Consider the following 19,685-nt stretch of genomic DNA (forward strand, 5'->3'; position numbering starts at 1 on the left):
GGTATTCATCCTTTCTGATGGAGGCATAATACTCCATAGTGTATATGGACCACATCTTCCTTATCCCTTCGTCCGTTGAAGGGCATCTTGGTTCTTTCCATAGTTTGGTGACCGTGGCCATTGCTGCTATAAACATTGGGGTACAGATGGCCCTTCTTTTCACAACATCTGTATCTTTGGGGTAAATACCTAGGAGTGCAATTGCAGGGTCATAGGGAAGCTCTATTTTTAATTTCTTGAGGAATCTCCACACTGTTCTCCAAAGAGGCTGCACCAACTTGCATTCCCACCAACAGTGTAAGAGGGTTCCCCTTTCTCCACATCCTCTCCAACACATGTTGTTTCCTGTTTTGTTAATTTTGGCCATTCTAACTGGTGTAAGGTGATATCTCAATGTGGTTTTAATTTGAATCTCCCTGAGGGCTAATGATGATGAACATTTTTTCATGTGTCTGATAGCCATTTGTATGTCTTGATTGGAGAAGTGTCTGTTCATATCTTCTGCCCATTTTTTGATATGTTTGCCTGTTTCGTGTGTGTTGAGTTTGAGGAGTTCATTATAGATCCTGGATATCAACCTTTTGTCTGTACTGTCATTTGCAAATATCTTCTCCCATTCCGTGGGTTGCCTCTTTGTTTTTTTGACTGTTTCCTTTGCTGTGCAGAAGCTTTTGATCTTGATGAAGTCCCAAAAGTTCATTTTCGCTTTTGTTTCCTTTGCCTTTGGAGACATATCTTGAAAGAAGTTGCTGTGGCTGATATCGAAGAGATTACTGCCTATGTTCTCCTCTAGGATTCTGATGGATTCCTGTCTCACGTTGAGGTCTTATATCCACTTTGAGTTTATCTTTGTGTACAGAGTAAGAGAATGGTCGAGTTTCATTCTTCTACATATATCTGTCCAGTTTTCCCAGCACCATTTATTGAAGAGACTGTCTTTTTTCCACTGTATATTTTTTGTATATGTTTTGTCTAAGATTAATTGGCCATAGAGTTGAGGGTCCATATCTGGGCTCTCTACTCTGTTCCACTGGTCTATGTGTCTGTTTCTATGCCAGTACCATGCTGTCTTGGTGATCACAGCTTTGTAATAAAGCTTGAAATCAGGTAACGTGATGCCGCCAGCTTTTTGTTTTTCAACATTTCCTTAGCGATTCGGGGTCTCTTCTGATTCCATACAAATTTTAGGATTATTTGCTCCAGCTCTTTGAAGAATGCCGGTGGAATTTTGATCGGAATGGCATTAAAAGTATAGATTGCTCTAGGCAGTATAGACATTTTAACAATGTTTATTCTTCCAATCCAAGAGCATGGAATGGTCTTCCATCTATTTGTGTCTTCTTCAATTTCTTTCATGAGTGTTCTGTAGTTCCTCGAGTACAGATCCTTTACCTCTTTGGTTAGGTTTATTCCCAGGTATCTTATGGTTCTTGGTGCTGTAGTAAATGGAATCGATTCTCTAATTTCCCTTTCTGTATTTTCATTGTTAGTGTATAAGAAAGCCACGAATTTCTGCACATTGACTTTGTATCCTGCCACGTTGCTGAATAGCTGTATGAGTTCTAGTAGTTTGGGGGTGGAGTGTTTTGGGTTTTCTATATAAAGAATCATGTCATCTGCGAAGAGAGAGAGTTTGACTTCTTCATTACAAATTTGGATACCTTTTATTTCTCTTTGTTTTCTGATTGCTGTTGCTAGGACTTCTAATATTATGTTGAACAAGAGTGGTGAAAGTGGGCATCCTTGTCTTGTTCCTGATCTCAGCGGAAGGCTGCAAGCTTTTTCCCATTGAGGATGATATTTGCTGTGGGTCTTTCATAGATAGATTTGATGAGGTTCAGGAATGTTCCCTCTATCCCTATACTTTGAAGCGTTTTAATCAGGAACGGATGCTGGATTTTGTCAGATGCTTTTTCTGCATCAATTGAGAGGACCATGTGGTTCTTCTCTCTTCTCATATTAATTTGTTGTATCACATTGATTGATTTGCTAATGTTGAACCATCCTTGTAGCCCAGGGATGAATCCCACCTGATCATGGTGGATAATCTTTTTAATGTGCTGTTGGATCCTGTTGGCTAGGATCTTGTTGAGAATCTTAGCATCCATATTCATCAGTGATATTGGTCTAAAATTCTCCTTTTTGGGGCGCCTGGGTGGCTCAGTGGGTTAAGCCGCTGCCTTCGGCTCAGGTCATGATCTCAGGGTCCTGGGATCGAGTCCCGCATCGGGCTCTCTGCTCAGCAGGGAGCCTGCTTCCTCCTCTCTCTCTCTGCCTGCCTCTCTGCCTACTTGTAATCTCTCTCTGTCAAATAAATAAATAAAATCTTTAAAAAAAAAAAATTCTCCTTTTTGTTAGGGTCTTTGCCTGGTTTGGGGATCTGGGTAATTTTGGCTTCATAGAAAGAGTCTGGAAGTTTTCCTTCTGCTTCAATTTTTTGAAACAGCTTTAGGAGAATAGGTGTTATTTCTTCTTTGAAGGTTTGGTAGAATTCCCCAGGGAATCTGTCACGTCCTGGGCTCTTGTTTTTTGGGAGGTTTTTGATCACTGCTTCAATCTCGTTATTAGATATTGGTCTATTCAGGTTATTGATTTCTTCCTGGTTCAATTTTGGTAGTTTATATTTTTCCAGGAATGCATCCATTTCATCTAGGTTGCTAAGCTTATTGGCATATAACTGTTGATAATAACTTCTGATGATTGTTTCTACTTCCTTGGTGTTAGTTGTGATCTCTCCCTTTTCATTCATAATTTTATGAATTTGGGCTTTCTCTCTTTTCTTTTGCATTAGTGTGGCCAATGGTTTATCGATCTTATTGATTCTTTCAAAAAACCAGCTTCTAGTTTCATTGATACGTTCTACTGTATCTCTGGTTTCTACCTCATTGATCTCAGCTCTAATCTTGATGATTTCCCTTCTTATGTGTGGAGTTGGTTTGATTTGTTGTTGATTCTCCAGTTCTTTAAGGTGTAGAGACAGCTGGTGTGTTCTAGATTTTTCAATTTTTTTGAGGGAGGCTTGGATGGCTATGTATTTTCCCCTTAGGACCGCCTTTGCTGTATCCCATAGGTTTTGGACCGAAGTGTCTTCATTCTCATTGGTTTCCGTGAATTGTTTAAGTTCTTCTTTGATCTCCTGGTTGATCCAAGCATTCTTAAGCAAGGTGATCTTTAGCTTCCAGGTGTTTGAGTTCCTTCTGAACTTTTCCTTGTGATTGAGCTCCAGTTTCAAAGCATTGTGATTTGAGAATATGCAGGGAATCATCTCAGTCTTTTGGTATCCGTTGAGTCCTGATTTATGACTCAGTATGTGGTCTATTCTGGAGAAGGTTCCATGTGCACTTGAGAAGAATGAGTATTCTGTTGTTTTAGGGTGGAATGTTCTGTATATATCTATGAGGTCCATCTGGTCCAATGTGTCATTCAATGCTCTTGTTTCTTTATTGATTTTCTGCTTCGATGATCTGTCTAATTCTGAAAGAGGCGTGTTAAGATCTCCGATTAGTGTATTCATATCAATATGACTCTTTATCTTGATTAACAGTAATCAAGTAATTGGCCGCTCCCATATTGGGAGCATAGATATTTACAATTGTTAAATCATCTTGGTGGATAGTCCCTTTAAGTAATTGGCCGCTCCCATATTGGGAGCATAGATATTTACAATTGTTAGATCATCTTGGTGGATAGTCCCTTTAAGGATTATGTAGTGTCCTTCTGTATCTCTGACTATAGTCTTTAGTTTGAAGTCTAATTTATCTGATATGAGAATCACTACCCCAGCCTTCTTTTGAGGCCCATTGGCATGAAAGATGCTTCTCCATCCCTTCACTTTCAGTCTGCGTGTATCTTTAGGTTCAAAATGGGTCTCTTGTAGACAACATATGGATGGGTCCTGTCGTTTTATCCAATCTGCAACCCTGTGCCGTTTTATGGGTGCATTTAGGCCATTCACATTGAGAGTAATTATTGATAAATACGTTTTTATTGACATCGAGTTACCTTTCAAGTCTTTCTTTCTGTAGACTGTCTCTATATTTCTGTTCAATGCTATTCTTGGGATTTTTCCTCTTTTATAAAACCCCCCTTAATATTTCCTGCAGTGTTGGCTTGGTGGGTGCATAGTCTTTTAAGCCTTGCCGGTCTTGAAAACTCTTTATCTCTCCATCCATTTTGAATGTCAGTCTTGCTGGATAAAGTATTCTTGGCTGCATGTTCTTCTCATTTAGTGCCCTGAATATATCTTGCCAGCCTCTTCTGGCTTGCCAGGTCTCTGTGGACAGGTCTGACGTTATTCTGATGGGCTTCCCTCTGTAAGTAAGGAGCCTCTTTGCCCTGGCGGCTTTCAAGAGATTATACCTACAATCATAATTCCTCAATTTGACTATCAGGTGTCGTGATGTTTTTTTGGAATGTATAATCTTGGGTGGAGGCTGTTCAGCCTCTAGTACATGAACGCTGGTTCCATTCGCGAGATTGGGAAAATTTTCATGAAGGACTTGTTCCACTATATCTTCTAGACTTCTTTCTTTCTCCTCCCCTTCAGGGATTCCAATAATTCTGACGTTGGAACGCTTCATGGCATCATTTATTTCCCTGATTCTGTTTTCGTGGTTTCTAAGCTGTTTGTTCCAGGCTTCCTCCTGATCCTTTCTCTCTATCTGTTTGTCTTCCAGATCACTAATTCTATCTTCTGTCTCAGTTACCCTAGCTTTGAGAGAGTTTAGATTAGATTGGAACTCATTGAGAGCATTGTGAACCTCCTCCCTGGTAGCTTTGAGTTCCGCCCTAACATTGTGAACATCCTCTCTGGTCGCTTTCAGTTCGGCCCTAATCAATTCTGTTTGGTCATCCATGGCTTTCTCCAACCTAGCTATTGCCTGGATAATTGTTAGCCTGAATTCTCTTTCCGACATATTGTCTATGTTGATAGCCGTTAGCTCTGTTGCAGAAGGTCCATCCTCTGTATTTTTCTTCTGTTGGGCATTCTTCCTCCTAGTCATTTTGGTGGGAGATGACTGAACAGATGTAGTTGATTGTATCAACTCTGATGCAGTCACGGTGCACCCTGGAACACTTCTGAGCAATCAGGATTCCCCACCCAAACGAGAGACAAAAGAAAAGAAAAAGAAAAAGAAAAAAAAGAAAAGAAGAAAAAGAAAAAAAAAATGAGAGAGAGAGAGACACAGGAAAGAAAAGGAAGATGAAAAAGAAGGTTCAGCCCAGATTGACCCCAAGGTAAGATTTATGAAGTAGACAAACAAAAAGAGATAAAAAGCCTGATACACGTATTTGACAAGAGTAAAAAAAAATATATATATATATATATATGCAAATAAAGAAAGAACCTCATCAAAAAGAACCACAAGTGTAAAATTTATATGCTACCAGGACAAACACAAAAAACACAGAAACACTGGTGGAAGAAGATGGGAGAGTTCTTATAAATTCTCAGTGTGTGCGAGGAAAGTTGTTTTGATTCTTCCTGGATGTATTTTGATATCTTTGTTAAAGGACTCAACTTTCCTAAGATAAAGGGGATTAAAAATTGGTTTACCTATAGGGGTAGTATTGATTGGGGAAAGGGGATTACTTTGAAGTTTAACTCTATATGAATATTAGAGGATAAAAATAAAAAGGAATAAACTAGACTAAACTAAAATTTCAATAAAGGAATTCAAAAAATAAAAATGCAGAAGAAAAACATAGGTGTATGTATCAAAAAGTTCAGGTTAGAAAGGTATTATGGAATTTGATGTACTATACAACTCGCTGTGATGGTAAATAGGTTAAAAAAATTACCTATGTTTAAAAAAATAAAAAATATGAACCGGAATAGTGGGAACGAGTGAACAATACAAGTTTTCCTATGAAGTAGTGGTTGTTCTCTTGCAGTCCTTTTTTTTTTCTTATTTTTTTTCTTTCTTGGTTTGTTTTCTGGGGGAGGCGCCTGCCACATGGGTTGTCAGTCAGTGATGTTTCCTGAGTTAAGTCCTCCCGCCCCCCTCAAGGGGGTGGGCTCTGAGGAAACTGTTTTTTTTCTGGCTTTTGTTTTCTGGCTGTTTTTATGCTTGTTCACTTTTTTTTCCCTCTCACCTTGGCCGCCTTTGATGGTTTTTGTACTATTAGAGGAAATCCAACCGCACCCTGATCTCCCTCTCAGAGAGAAGCCTCAGTCTGGGTGCAGAACCTGAATAAGTTCCCCCTTGGCCGCTGGCAAAGCAGGTTCCAAGTTGCAGACCCTGGGGGCGCAGGATCTTTTGCTCGTATCCAAAGCCAAGGCAGTGGCGGCTGTCTGGTATCTCCTGACCGCCAGAGAGGTTCCAAGCAGCGATCGCACACTGAGATTTTGCCGCCGGCTGGGGCTGGGAGTGCCCGGCTTGCGCGCACCTCTTTTCAGAGGCGGCTGTGGGTCGGGCGCGTGTCTCGGGCACTGAGAACGGGGCGCTGGTCTGTAAGCCCCAGGCTGGGCTTTTGTGCACCTCTGTCAGGGGAAGAGTTTCGGGTTCGTGGCTTAGGCTTTGAAACAATGGCGTGGGTCAAAGAGCGCCGGCCGGGCCTTTGTAACTCAGGGGAGCATGAGGGACGTGCGCCCGTATCTCAAGCTTTGTGGTAGGGCTAGCACGCATTCTGCCGACCGGCGCGGTTCCCATCCCCTCTCAGGAACTAGAACCCACGCATTCTCGGGCGCTCTGGCGGCTTAGGGACCAGGAGCTGGTTTCTCTGCCGCACTCTCTCTGCCTCAGCGCCGGGGAGGCTGTCCTGGGACCGGGGACTTAAGTCCCTGTCCCAAGCCGCCCCGATACCCACAATTTTCCCCCGCGATCCTTTGCTCTTTTGGAGTGCTTTCAACCAGTCTCCAAGTTAATGCTGGTCCCCAGACGCAGGGCACTCTCGCTCGTATTGGGGTATTACTTTCCCACCGGTTGCCTCTGGTGGCTCCCTCCCCCTTTTGTTTATCTTCCAGTATCAGTCCGCTGTTCCCATTCCGTTTTACCTGCCCACTGGCGTCTTCTGCCCCTGTAGAGATCCAGACGTGTATAATTCTGATCTCAGGCTGATTTCATGGGTGATTGGAGTTCTTTGGTAGGTAATCAGCTCACTTTGGGGTACCGGCTGAAAGGGCACCTCTTCCTACTCCCCCGCCATCTTGTCCCCCCTCCTGAACCTTTCCCCGTTTTTTTTTTAAAAGATGTTTTCATTCGCTAAAGATTTTTGGGTTTATAGTTTTTCTATTAGTACTTTGAAGCTGGTATTCTATTATCTTCTGGCTTACATAATTCATGACAAAGAATCTGTTGTCATTATTATTTTTGTACCTCTGCATGTAAGTTTTTTCCTTCTTACTGTGGTTTGTGTAATTTTTTCCCTTAAATCCTTCTTGTTAGATAGGCTACTGTTGGGATGTGTGCTTGTGCAAATGTGTGTTTAATTTTCCAGTAATCTGAGATATTGTTCCTTCCAGTTGTTTGCTTCCTTAACACTTTCTTTTTTAAAATCATTTCAGTTGTATAGATGTTACATCTTTTTCATCTCTCAGCTCTCTGAGTCTCAGAGAGAAAAGTGATACACTTTTCTTCTTCAAGATTCTTTCTTCTTCAGTGATTCTTTCCTTTGTTGTGTTCAGTCTGCTGATAATCTCATTGATTATTATTCCCATTGATTAGAATTCTTTTTCTCTGATACTGTTTTTTAATATGTTACATTTCTACTTGTCTCATGTTTATAGCTTTCATCTCTTTGTGCTGAAATTCCAGGTTTGTTCATATATGTTTTTTACCTTTTCCTTTAAAATGTTAAGGTTATTTTAAAGCCTTTAATAATTGCAAAACATGAGCTGTTTCTGAGTCTCGTTCTTTTGACTGTCTTTATCTACTGAATGTAGTTTTTTTCTTGCTTTGTATATATGTGGTAATTTTTTATTGAGTGCTAGATATTTTTTTTTCCTGTTTGAATGATAGAGGCTGAGGTAAATATATATGTGCTTAGTAATGGGTATACCTCTTTCAGTTTGTTAATAGGTCTCATTTGAAGCAATGGGTTAGTGGTTGAATGACTCCGTTCTCTATTTGAGATGGGTTTGTGTTGCTATATAGTTATCTTTGGTGCTCTAAGGACTTCACATTCCTTCAGCACATGACTGCTGTTAATGGACTTATTGAGAGTGTGGAGCAAAGAACAGTTTCTACCCAAAGGTGAATCAATACAAAAGATGAATTCTCCCAAAGGTGGATAAGTTTATATGCCTCTTCTTCCTTTGGAGGGGCTTGGGATTCAGTACATCCTGTTTCCTAGAGACCTCAGCTCTCTAATAGCCTTGATGAAAGTCACGCTTTTATAGATTATTTGCTTTTTTATAATTTTCAGATTATAAGCAACATTCTCTTACCACTTTTTATATAAGTGAAACTGGAACTTTCCCTTAAACCAGATATACATGCATTTATTTATTTATTTAAAACCAGACTTTTAAAGATAACTGTAAAAGAGGGGCGTGTGTGTGGCTTTGTCTGTCAAACATCTGCCTTTGGCTCAGGTCATTATCCCAGGGTTTTGGGGTTGAATCCCATATAGGGCTCCCTGGTCAATGGGAAGTGTCCCCCTACTTCCCCGCCCTCTTCCACCTTCTTGTGCTCTCTCTGTGTGTGTCTCAAATAAATAAATAAATAAAATCTTTTTTAAAAGGTAACTTTAAAGGAGCTAAACACTTTTAAGATTATGGACATAGAAATACAGAGTGAATGAAGGGGAAAGAACTTTTCTAATGTTATTCAATTTCTGCTTTTAACTTGGCATAACATTTATTGTGAAAGTTGCACGTGCAATTTGAAGTATGTTGTAACTCAGGAGACAAGAGTGAAAATAATGGAAATAAGTTAAATGACTTAAATTTTTGCTCTAACTATGAAGATACTGATATATAGAAGATGCCCATAACAAGTTTGGATAAATTTTCTCTCAAGAGTTGTGAAGGGGAAAAGGCAGTATTTTTAACGTAATGTATTTTACATATATGAATTGAAATATGAACAAGTAAGTCCATTAATGATAAATTATACAATAATAATACAATATTTAGATTTTATCTCTATTCCTAAAATGATTTTTTCCCCTTCAGGTATTTTACTTACCTTCATATGCCACTTTTTCAAATAGTACATGATACAGTACATTTAAAGTCTGTAAACATTGGGGCATCTGGGTGATTCAGTTGTTCGGGTGCCTTACTTTTGGTTTTGGCTCTAATCATGATCTCAGGGTGTGAGAGCAAGCCCTGCATTGGGCTCTGTGCTCAGTGCAGAGTCTGCTTGTCCATCTCCTTTCCTTTCTGTCCCTCCGCTCTGCTCATGCCTTTGCACATGTGTATGCTGTCTCAAAAAAATAAACAAGATCTTTAATTAAAAAAAATCTGTAAACCTTAAATGATGATTAGAGGACTGATATACATAAGATGTTGCAAAAATCTTCAGGCATTTATTTCAGAGTGGAAGCAGGCTTTCTTTGGTTATTTTCTTATTTTTATTCGAAATCAGTTCTTTTTTTTTTTTTTTTTAAGATTTTATTTACTTTGGCAGAGAGCACAGCAGGGGGAGTGGCAGGCAGAGGGAGAGGGAGAAGAAGGCTCCCCACAGAGCATGGGGAGCCCAATATAGGATTCAGTTCCAGGATCCCAGGATCATGACCTGAGCCAAAGAAAGTCACTTAACCACTAAGCTACCCAGGTGCCTGAAATCTGTTCTGTTTTTTAGTTATGCGACTTGAAGCTAGTTACCTAATCTCTCATAGCTTCTGTTTCCTTTTCTGACAAGTTAAATAATAATGCAAAACTCAAAAATACATATCTTGTGAGGAATTATGTATTTCGAATGGTATATGTTAAGAACCAAATACAACAGCACTTTATTATAAGTCCTTAGTATGATAGGTGCCACTGTAAATAAGTCAAGAAAGACTTTTTTGCTATCTCTGTCTCTCTCTGTCTCTGTAAATAAAATCTTAAGAAAAGGAGGGGGTGCTTGTTGGGTTAAGCATCTGCCTTCAACTCAGGTCATGATCTCAGGGTCATGGGGTTGAGCCCCACATTGGGCTTCCTGCTTAGCAGGGAGTCTGCTTGTCCCTCTCCTCCCTGCTTGTGCTCTCTTCTGCTGTTTCTCTTGATATCTCTCAAATAAATAAATAAATAAATAAAATCTTTTAAAAAAATATTGTCTGGAGTAATCAGCAAGGAGTAAAACAAGAGTAAAAACAAGGACTCTTTATCATTTTGACCCAAGAGGTTTCTGATTCATAAAAGTTACAGTAAAATAAAAAATGAAGTTGTTTTCATTTCTGCAGTAGGTAACATCATATTATTTAGAGTCTTACCAACACTGTACTGTTACTGTGTATGTATTTTGTATACAGGGATTATCTATTATATGAATTTGAGACTTTTAATCTAAGAGTGGATAAGCTCTGTTTATTTGCCATAGTGTACCTACAATTAAGAAGGACAAATTCTTTTAATCTTTGAAAAGTTTTTTTAGGGGCACCTGACTGCCTCAGCTGATAGAACATACAACTCTTGATCTTGGGATCATGAGTTCAAACTCCAGGTTGGGTGTGAAGCCTCCTTAAAAACAAAAAAAAAATTTTTTTTTAAAGGCGATGTAGCATTTGGTTTTCATGGCATTATTTCTTAGCAGATTTTGTGCTATGAATTTAGCAGGTTACCTTTTCTTGCAAGATAGGGTATAAGAAGTATTAAGGTTATACTCTCTGTCTTGCTCAAACCTTTACCCTTCATTAGTTCATGGATAGCTGAAAAAAGTTGAAATAGAACACGAAGGTCTTAATATATATGCTTCTCAATATGAATACAAGTTTCAAGTGTTTTTTTCAGTAGGATAAATATATCACATACATGAAACAAAGGCTTTAATCTAACATTGCCTTCCACATTTCCAGCAAGAATGTAAGCTGATATTTTGACTATTTCATGCTTAGGGTTTATTTATCCTCTCTTAAAAGGAATTTATAAGAAATCAGTGTTTTTAATTCATATAGAATTTTTTATTCCGGCAAATTGCCTTCTCAGTTGGGTAGGTCATTTAAACCTCTGAGCGCTTTGGAGACAAGTCTATGAATCTCAGAACTGTCCTGAAATTTCTGCCCATTTGGCCAGACTCTGGGTAATATGGTTGTAAGATTCCCAATTTGCTGGTTCCCCACTTCCCCACTTAATTCCCCACTCAAGAATTCTTAGTGTTTTAGTAAAAGGAAAGAAAAAAAAACAACAAAAAAGAAAACTTTATGAGCACTATAGTTCTTTAAAAAAATTGTTAAAATATACATAAAATTTACCTTTTTAGCTGTTGTTAAGCATACAGTTCAGTGGCATTAAAGATGTTCAAATTGTGTAACCATCACCATTATCCATGTCCAGATTTTTATCATCTTTCCAGATGAAGCTCTGTACCTATTAAACACTAACTCCTTATTCTCCCCTTGCCCCACCTGCTCCCTAATTTCTGTCCCTATGAATTTGACTAAGGAGATTGACAGTTTTGAGGTAATTTAGATATTCAAACCCACAGTGGTTTTAAAGTTGTTAGAAAGTGGAATTTGCTCTTGTTTTTCTTCGCTGAACTGTCCCCAGTTTAGAGAAATTACAGATTTTGAAGAACGAAGTAGTAGAGAAGGTGAAGCCACAGTTTGGGAGGAGACTCACAGATTTTGTTGCATGTGAAATAAATAAAATTTTGGTTGTTGCTTTTGGAATCTCCCTATAGATGAAGTGGTTTAAGAGGATGTGATTGTGATAAAAAGATGTTACACACAGCATATCCGAAATTTTGGATACAATGTATTTGAATCCCAAACCTATCCTGACTGTGCTATAAGTTGGTTAGTCTCTGGCTTTCCAAAATCCAGAAATCAATGTTTAGAGGTTCCATCAGTATATGCATGTTCAGTACTTCAAAACAATAAAAATCTGAAAGAAGCATTTAAAACGACTTGCCCAGAGCTAATGAGAGAGCTTTGGGGCTATACCTACTCTTTAGTAGATAATGACATTGAAAAAAAACTGTATTTATATTTTATACTGTGTATCCCTTATAATACATTTCTGTGCTTGAAAAAATATAAGAAAGACAACAAAACAAAAAGTAGGACCAAATATATATATTTTTAAAATCCTCTACTGGTGGGTTTGGGAAAGACACAGATAATATATTTTTGGTCTGTGATTCCACGTCTGAGCTTGCTTAAGGTTACAGATTCTCAGGGGAGACATCCTGCCCCCACCCTCCTCCATCTATCCCTCGCAAGTTTCTCTGTGGTTTCCTTTTTTGTGTATGTTTTATATTTTATTCCCTGTATTTATTGCTTCTCAGATCTTGTATTTTCACTTTGCTTTTGGCCTCTGTCTTCCTTTTATGCTGGCTCAGAAAGGCATTTAATAATGTGTTTTTCAGGGGCATCTAGGTGGCTCCATGGGTTAAAGCCTCTGCCTTCGGCTCAGGTCATGATCTCAGGGTCCTGGGATTGAGCCCAGAATCGGGCTCCCTGCTGGCAGGGAGCCTGCTTCCCCCACCCTCTCTGCCTGCCTCTCTGCCTACTTTGATCTTTGTCTGTCAAATAAATCAATAAAATCTTTAAAAAAATATGTTTTTCATATTTTATCCATCATTTTGGTTGTTTTTAGTTATGACTGTTGTTCTAGATATCTAGCCTGCTGTGGGGTGACAGTCCTTATAATGTATATGTTAACCTAGATCTCTCTGTATCACTTACCTTCCCCATTTTGTATCTCAGTTCTTAAAGCTTATATATTAAGAAATTTTTGTAAAATTTGCAAAAAATTAAGATGCTCTTTAAGTGATTATTATATTTCTAAAAATATGTGTATTTATTTTATAGTTACTTGAAGGAAATTTTGCCAAAGAAGTCAGCCATGAAATGGATGGACTTATTTTTCAGCCTATTGGAGTAAGTTGTGTGCATGTGCATGCAGTTGAGTGTGTTGTATGTATATAAATTTGAGTCTACACATATTTACAAAGTATAAAAAAAATATATATATATATATAAAGTATGTTTTCTTGAGATGTATTTACTTAGGATTGATTACTGCTACAATCAATCACTGCCTATCCTTAAATAAATTGTTTATTATAAGATATTTTACTTACACTAAATATATATATTATGGACAGTTGTTTGCTTTTCACTTAGCTTAAGAAATAAACATTGGTCATTATTTTTCAAGGAAGTCGGTCTTTTGGTATAATTCTTTTTTTTAATAATTCTTACCAAACAAATGCTAATTTCTTTACTAGAAATCTATCAGTAACATTACATAAATGCTTATTTCTATAGCCCATTATACCTTTAAATATTAATATTTCTAAAATTTGTTATTGATGAGTGAAATTAAAAGAATTTTTAATATTTGAAGAAAATATAATTATTTGACTATTACAGATCAAATTTCTGAAACTCACTGAAGAACTTGCACTAACTGAATGGTTAAATCATATATTTGGAGTAAGTTACATTTTACTCTGATAGCATGGTTTCTCAACATTAGCATCAGTGACGTTTTTTGCCAGATAATTCTTTGTTGTGAGCAGCTTTGTGTATTATAGGGTGTTTAGCAGCATCCTTGGTCTGGACTTACTAGGTGCCAGCATTACCTCTTCCCCCGATCTCATCTCTCCGGGTTGTGACAACCAAAAATATATACATTTACTGCCTGCTTTCTGCTGGAGAGCAAAATTGCCCTCATTGGACAACCTATGCTCTATTGCACTGTTTCTCAAAATATGGCCTGTGGACAAGGAACATTACCACCACCCAGAAAGTTATTAGAAAAGCAGCTCCTCTGGGGCAGCTGGGTGGCTCAGATGGTTAAGTGCTTGTGTTCAGCTCAGGTCATGATCCCAGTGTCTTGGGACTGAGCCCTACATCAGGCTCTCTGCTCAATGCGGAGTCTCTTTCTCCCTCTGCCCCTCCCCCTGCTTGTGCTTTCTCTCTCTCGCTCTGTGCTCTCTCTCAAACAAATAAATAAAATCTTTTTTTTTTTTTTCTCCCACAAAAGCAGCTCTCCCTAGACTTACTGATCAGAAACCCTAGGAATGGAGTCCAGCAACTTGAACTTTAACAACCTCTCCAAGTGACTCAAATGCATGTTCATGTATGAAAACTGCTCTGTAGGAAAGAGTTGTATTTCATGTACTACACCTCATCATGTGCTGTAGTTTGCCTCATATGCTACATTTTTCCTTCAGCAACTATCCTTAGAAATTAGGGTATGGTCTAGCTGTGAAGCTGCAAAGAGAGACATCAAACTGGGTACCTGGAGAAAAGGGGGGGAAACTAGTATTTTTGAAGACTGTGTATAGTAGAACTTTAATATGCAAGTTTAGGTATAATGTGATGTGTGATTGGCTTCTGTCTTCCTTCCAGACCGCTTTACCAGACAGGTAGAAGCTCTTCTGTAGTCAAGGGAAGAGGTGATGGAGGAGAGTTAAGAGGCTGGGCACAGAAATTGTAGAAAATATCTTCGGAAGGTAGAAGTTAGATCTTTGAGTTCCAGTATTTTCTAAGCCTGATCTTCCTAGAACGAAATCAAGTCTAAAAATAACAGTAATCGCAATAAATTTTACTTTGTTAAACTCATGGTTCATATACATGTGTATATGAGGTTTTGGTATTTGTAAGAGAAATGGCCTGATACAGAAGTCCAAGGAGTCAGCTGGTGTACTAGTCTGTTCTGATTCAAATGACCACACTTGTTATTAACTAGCTTTGTAACTGATAACTAATACGGCAGGTCTCTCTATTCTTTTCTTAAATATGTGTGGATGTTTGGTCCAACATAGAAATTTCAGAAATAGTCAGGTTACTGAAAAATTCTTGTTAGGAGTTCAATTAGAATTGCTTTGAATTTAATTTGAAGAAAATTGATGTTTTTACAGTATTAAATCATCTCAGTGAATAAGGTTTGCTCTTTTCAGGTCTTTTTCTGTTCTCTAATGGAGTGTAAGTTTTTATTGTTATTGTCTAATTTCTAGATATTTAGTATTTTCCATTTTTACAGTAAGTGGTGTCTTTATTTGGTACTTCTAATGTGCTGCCACATTGTTGATTGATTTGTTTTGTTGATTCAAGAATCTAATAATTGCCTAACTTTACATATTGGCCAACACCTCTAGCACTGGTTTAAATATTGACTTTATTGGGTAGAGGAGAGGGAGACATTCTTACTTTATTCTCAACTTCAAAGGGAATATGGCTAATTTTTCTCCATTAAGTATGCTTTGGTATATTTCTCTTAGAGAGCTTTTATCATGCTAAGAAAGTTTTGTTTCTGTTCATACAAAGGTGGCTTTTTTTCCGATCATAAAAACATCCTTATATTCTGACATAGATGCTACTTAATCATGATATATGTAGTTTTTAATATCCCTTTGGATCTATGCTACCTTATTTCTTATGTTTTTTTTTCCTTTTTATATATATTCAAAATAAAGAAGGTAATATTATGGAAAAAATATTAAGTTCTAAGTAATATATAATAATACATGCCCATGGTTTTAAAAGTCAAAATATCACGACTTCTGTTGAAAAATAGAACAATCTCTTTTTCTACTTTTCCCTGTACTTGGAGTACCACTCCTAGGAGGTAATTATTTTCTGTTGTTTTAGCTGTGTGTTTTTTCTCTTTTCCCTCCCTATTTCTACAAAATCTGTTTATGGTGCTCTTCCTTGGTTTTCTGTTTTATACATGATCTGCCTACTCTCTGCTGTTGAAGAACAGGATTGAGCTCTTTCACTCCTCCAACATCACCCCTTCTCCTTCTGTCATCCCATTATAATTATATCCCATTTTTGGTCAAATGAATATTCAGTATTTGTATTTCTGTGTTAATATAAATATTGTTCACATCTGAGTCAAGTTGTATAATATTTTATTTTCATAGAAAACTTTTTTCCCCTGAAGTTAGGAATTGCCTTTTATGTTTGATTTGTTATGATTATCACTACTTCTTCCCTTAAACTTTTTAAAAGAACTGTTAAAATTTTTTTTCAATACAGTCAAATTTATCAAGTAACATATCCAGTTTGATTTCTATTTGAAGGCCTTCCCTCTGAAGCCTTTCATTCTGTAGTCCTGCTGCATAGTTTTTTCTCTTTGGGATTTCTCTTCAGTCCTTATCCTGGAAATTCTCAGCTTGTGGAACAAAATAAAGATTATATTTCTTTGTTATTTAAATGAGATAGCTTGGCCCCTTCTCACGTCTGAAGAAACGAATCACAGTGCAATGTAATACTGCAAGGATGACTTTTTCCTTCCTAGGTTTTTCCTTTTTATAATTGTGCCCTGAGATTTTAAACTAATCCCATATTTGGCGTCCTGATTCTAGCCATCAGATTCTAGAAAGATGAAATTCTGATGAGTTCCTAGATTGGCCATATTCTTTTATGCATTTGCTGCCATCATTTCTACATTGATGTTGTTGAAGATGGGATTTCTAAGTTACTCCTGTAATCTGATGGTAGTCTTTGAGAGTATAGAAGAGAGGGAAAAGTAGTTTCTGTTTTTTGTCTTTGTCACCTTAGGCATGAGTATTAATCTCTTTTAGTTCTTTGGGCCACACACACATGTACATGCACATCACAAAACTATTCCTCTGTCATTACTGTTAAATTGGCTTGGTCAAAGTGACTTCTAGCCTTATATATAACTTTGTCTGCAAGCAAATCTTTTTCATGACAGTCTAGGTCCTGGTCACGAATCTGTACGTTTGCCTTCCCTGACATGAATTTTCTCAGATTCTTTGAGGGAAACTGATCTCATTCTGAGGCCACCAGACCAAGAGAGATGTAATGTTGTGACTGAAAAGAAGCAGCAGTTAGGGCCTTGATGAGATTTGGGTTCCTGTCCATTCTCCATCTTTCCCCTGCTCTCCATTTCATAGGCATTATGGGGAGTGTTTTGCTTTTGTGAAGCCAAAAGAAATTTTTCCCTCTTTTCTCTTGAATACTTCTTACTTGATCACTAAATATTTTTATAACTAAAATAGATCATTTAAGTGATTATTCTCAAAGCAAAAAACATCTCCCAAGATAACCTTGCTGTTTCTTATACTAGATGGTAGCTACCACCTCAAAAGGTAAATGTTGATTATGTTTTTGTCTCATAAATACTGTGGGTTCCTACAAAGTTATTAGTACTTTCCTTTCTTATTTATCTTTATATGTCCAGTGTCTAGGATAGTGTTTGGCCCAATATCTCTTACAAAATGTTCATCAAAGAAATGAAAATATATCATTAGGTTTTACCTCTAGCCTTTCAGATTTGACTGGTTTTATATTTTATCAATATAGGCAAACATTTTTTTTCAAGTTTTTATTTAAATTGTAGCTAATTAACATACAGTATAAAATTAGTTTCAGATATAGAATTTAGTACATACAACAGGCAGTGCTTATCACATCTTAATCCCCATCATTTATTCATACTGTCCCCTGCCCACCTCCCTTCCAGTAACCCTCAGTTTGTTCTCTATAGTTTAGAGTCTGTTTTCTGGTTTCCCTTTCTCTCTCTCATTCTCTCCCCCACAACATTCATTTATTTTGTTTCTTAAATTCCACATATGAGTGGAATCATACAGTATTTGTCTTTCTCTGACTTACTTTGCTTAGCATAATACTTTCTAGCCCCATCCAGGTCATTGTAGATGGCAAGATTTCATTCTTTCTTTTAATGATTGAGCAATATTCCATAGTATATATGTACCACATCTTCTTTATCCATTCATCAGTCAATGGACGCTTGGACTGTTTCCATAATTTGGCTACTGTGGATAATGCTGCTATAAATATTGGGGTGCATGTATCCCTTCAAATCAGTATTTTTGTATCCTTTGGGTAGATAACTAGTAGTGCAATTGCTGGATCGTAGAGTAATTTTCAACTTTTTGAGGGACCTCCATACTGTTTTCCAGAATGGCTGCACCAGTTTATATTCCCGCCAATAGTGTAGGAGGGTTCCCGTTTCTCTGCATTCTCACCAACACCTGTTGTTTCCTGTGTTTTTAATTTTAGCCATTCTGACAGGTGTGAGGTGATATCTCACTGTAGTTTTGATTTGTATTTCCCTAATGAGTAGTGATGCTGAGCATCTTTTCATGTGTTGGTTAGCCATCTTTGGTTAGTCATGTTTTCTGTCCAGTTTTTAACTGGACTATTTATTTTTTGCGTATTGAGTTTGATAAATTCTTTATAGATTTTATATTCTAACCATTTATCAGATATGTCATTTGCAAATATCTTCTTCCATTCTGAAGGTTGCCTTTAGTTTTGTTGATTGTTTCCTTTGTTGTGCAAAAGCTTTTATCTTGTTGAAATCTCAATAGTTCATTTTTGCTTTTGTTTCCCTTGCCTCAGGAGACATCTAGTAAGAAGTTGCTATGGCCAATGTCAAAGAAGTTACTGCCTGTGTTCTCCTCTAGGATTTTGAAAGTTTCCTGTCCCATATGTCTTTAATCCATTCTTTAAAAAGGTACATATATTTGAGAGGGAGATCTCACAACCCTAAGATCATGACCTGAGCTGAAATCAGGAGTTGTATGCCCAACTGACTGAGCCACCCAGGCTCCCCTGTCTTTAATCTATTTTGAATTTATTTTTGCATAGTTTTAAGAAAGTGATCCAGTTTTCATTCTTCTGCATGTTGTCCCAGTTATCCTAACACCATTTGTTGAAGTGACTGTCTTTTTTCCGTTGGATATTCTTTTCTGCTTTGTCAAAGATTAGATGAACATGTAGTTGTGGGTCCATTTCTGGGTTTTCTGTTCAGTTACATTGGTCTATGTATCTGTTTTTGTGCCATTACCATACTGTCTTGATCACTACAACTTTGTAATATAACTTGATGCCTCCAGCTTTGCTTTTCTTTTTCAAGATTCCTTTGGCTCTTTAGGGTCTTTTGTGGTTCCATACAAATTTTAGGGTTGTTTGTTCTAACTCTGTGGAAGATGCTGGTGGTATTTTGGTAGGGCTTGCATTAAATGTATAGATTGCTTTGGGAAGGATAGACATTTTAACAATATTTGTTCTTCCAATCCATGAGCATGGAGCTTTCCCATTTCTTTGTGACATCTTCAGTTACTTTCATAAGTGTTCTTCTCTGGTTTTCAGAATACAGGTCTTTAACCTCTTTGGTTAGGTTTATTCCTATGTACCTTATGGTTTTTGGTGCAGTTGTAAATGAGTCGTTGTGAAACACCACATTACTGAGTAAAAGGATAAGAATCATATGATCCTTTCAATGAAATGCACTTGACAGAATACAACATCTTTGCACCATATAAATCCTCAACAAAGTAGGAATGGGGGAACATACCTCAACGTAACAAAGACCATATATGAGAAACCCATGGCTCTACATCCTCAATGAGGAAAAACAGAGCTTTTCCTTTAAGGTCAGGAGCAGGACAAGGATGTCCACTCTCACCAGTGTTATTTAACATAGTACTTAGAAGTCGTAGCCTCAGGAATCAGACAACAGAAAGAAATATAGGCAGACTTTTTGAACATCTATAGCTATTTTATTTTTCTTATTGTACATGCATATGTATAATCTAATGTATGCTAAATCTTTTTTTTTCTTTTAAGAAAAATTTCATTGACTT

General features: G+C 37.4%; 1 protein-coding gene across 1 annotated transcript in view; it reads left to right on the forward strand.

Moving 5' to 3' along the window:
• RNGTT (RNA guanylyltransferase and 5'-phosphatase) overlaps window positions 1–19,685 on the forward strand; it is a 344,889-nt gene that overhangs the window by 162,603 nt on the left and 162,601 nt on the right. The window contains exon 12 of the mRNA XM_044245889.1: window positions 12,904–12,972. Coding sequence (XP_044101824.1) covers window positions 12,904–12,972 — 69 coding nt within the window. The remainder of the gene's footprint in view (window positions 1–12,903; window positions 12,973–19,685) is intronic.

Source organism: Neovison vison, chromosome 1, assembly GCF_020171115.1.
Source record: "Neovison vison isolate M4711 chromosome 1, ASM_NN_V1, whole genome shotgun sequence".
In the NCBI taxonomy this organism is placed as follows: Eukaryota; Metazoa; Chordata; class Mammalia; order Carnivora; family Mustelidae; genus Neogale; species Neogale vison.